The sequence below is a fragment of the Aureococcus anophagefferens genome (genome assembly GCF_000186865.1).
Source record: "Aureococcus anophagefferens unplaced genomic scaffold AURANscaffold_2049, whole genome shotgun sequence".
NCBI lineage: Eukaryota > Pelagophyceae > Pelagomonadales > Pelagomonadaceae > Aureococcus > Aureococcus anophagefferens.
This window is the reverse complement of record NW_008706643.1, coordinates 1-1,091: the sequence shown is the minus strand read 5'-3', so window position 1 is coordinate 1,091 and position 1,091 is coordinate 1. Positions and strand designations below refer to the sequence as shown.

General features: G+C 71.9%; 1 protein-coding gene across 1 annotated transcript; it reads left to right on the top strand.

Annotated features, from left to right (window-relative positions):
- Positions 1 to 414: 414 nt before the first annotated feature.
- Positions 415 to 1,083, top strand: AURANDRAFT_69509 (hypothetical protein; the record flags this gene model as incomplete). The annotated part of the gene is made up of 1 exon (XM_009045279.1): positions 415 to 1,083. A coding segment is annotated over one exon (669 nt), but the record flags the coding sequence as incomplete, so codon positions are not given.
- Between the last annotated feature and the right edge of the window lie 8 nt (positions 1,084 to 1,091).

Sequence of the window (1,091 nt, the reverse complement as noted above, 5' to 3'; positions counted from 1 at the left end):
CTCTGCAGCGCCAGCAGACGGTCCACGACCATCATCATCGCGAACACGTCCAAGAGCTGCCCCAAAACCCCCTTCCTCGCGTGGCGCCAAACCGGACACGGTGCCCTCCAGCGCGCCTCGGTTTCCTTCCACCGGACCCGAACCGCCCGGACGCGTAAGTCTTGTCGCGGGCGCCTTCGCGGGGGAGCGAATACCGCTGCGGTCCGTCTGGGGCCGCGTCGACGACGGCGGCGTCGAAAAGTCCCCGGCCAAAAGTCGTCAACATTGCCCCAAAACGATGGGTTGCAGTACGAGGAGCTCGCGCAACATAATCTCGTTGAGCTGCCACCCCATACTATTTATTACCCCTTGATGAGGCCGGGTGCCCTAGCAGCCGACCGACGAGCGCAGCAGCGACGCCGACGTCGTGCGCGCATGCCGGAGATGCCGGAGCCGTCGCAGAAAGTGCTCGTGCGCGAGCCGCTCCTCAGCGTCATCGACTCCGGCGACGTCGCGGGCCTCGCGCGGCTGGTGCGGAACGACCCGACGCTGGACCTCGCGCAGCCCTACGACGACTTTCGCACGCCGTCGCTCGCGCACCGCGCGCTGGAGCTCGGCCACACGCACCTGCTGCGCTGCATGCTCGCGACGCGCCCCGAGCTCGCGCTGGCGCCGGGACTGCACGGCGCGTCGCTGACGCACCTCGCGGCGCGCCGCGGCAACGTCGACGCCGTGTCGCTGCTGCTCCGCTACGTGGGCCGGGCCGCGCTCGACGCGCCGGACCAGCTCGGCTGGTCGCCGCTGCACGACGCGGCGATGGAGGGGCAGTTCGCTGCGGTGCGATACGTCGCGAGGCGGGGCGCCGACGTCGGCCTCGAGACGCGCGACGGCCAGACGGCCGCGGAGCTCTCGCGGACGTCGGGCTGCCGCGACGCGGTCGCCATCGCCGACTGGCTCGAGGCGGTGGTCCGGGCCGGCGGCGTCGGGCCGTTCCTCGCCGCGGAGAAGTTCCCGTGGGTCAAGCTCCGGTGGCTCGCGGAGCGGCGCCGCGCGGCGCCGTCGCTCGTCTACGGCCCGAGGTGGCTCGCGCTCGCGACCTTCGTCGTGCCCGA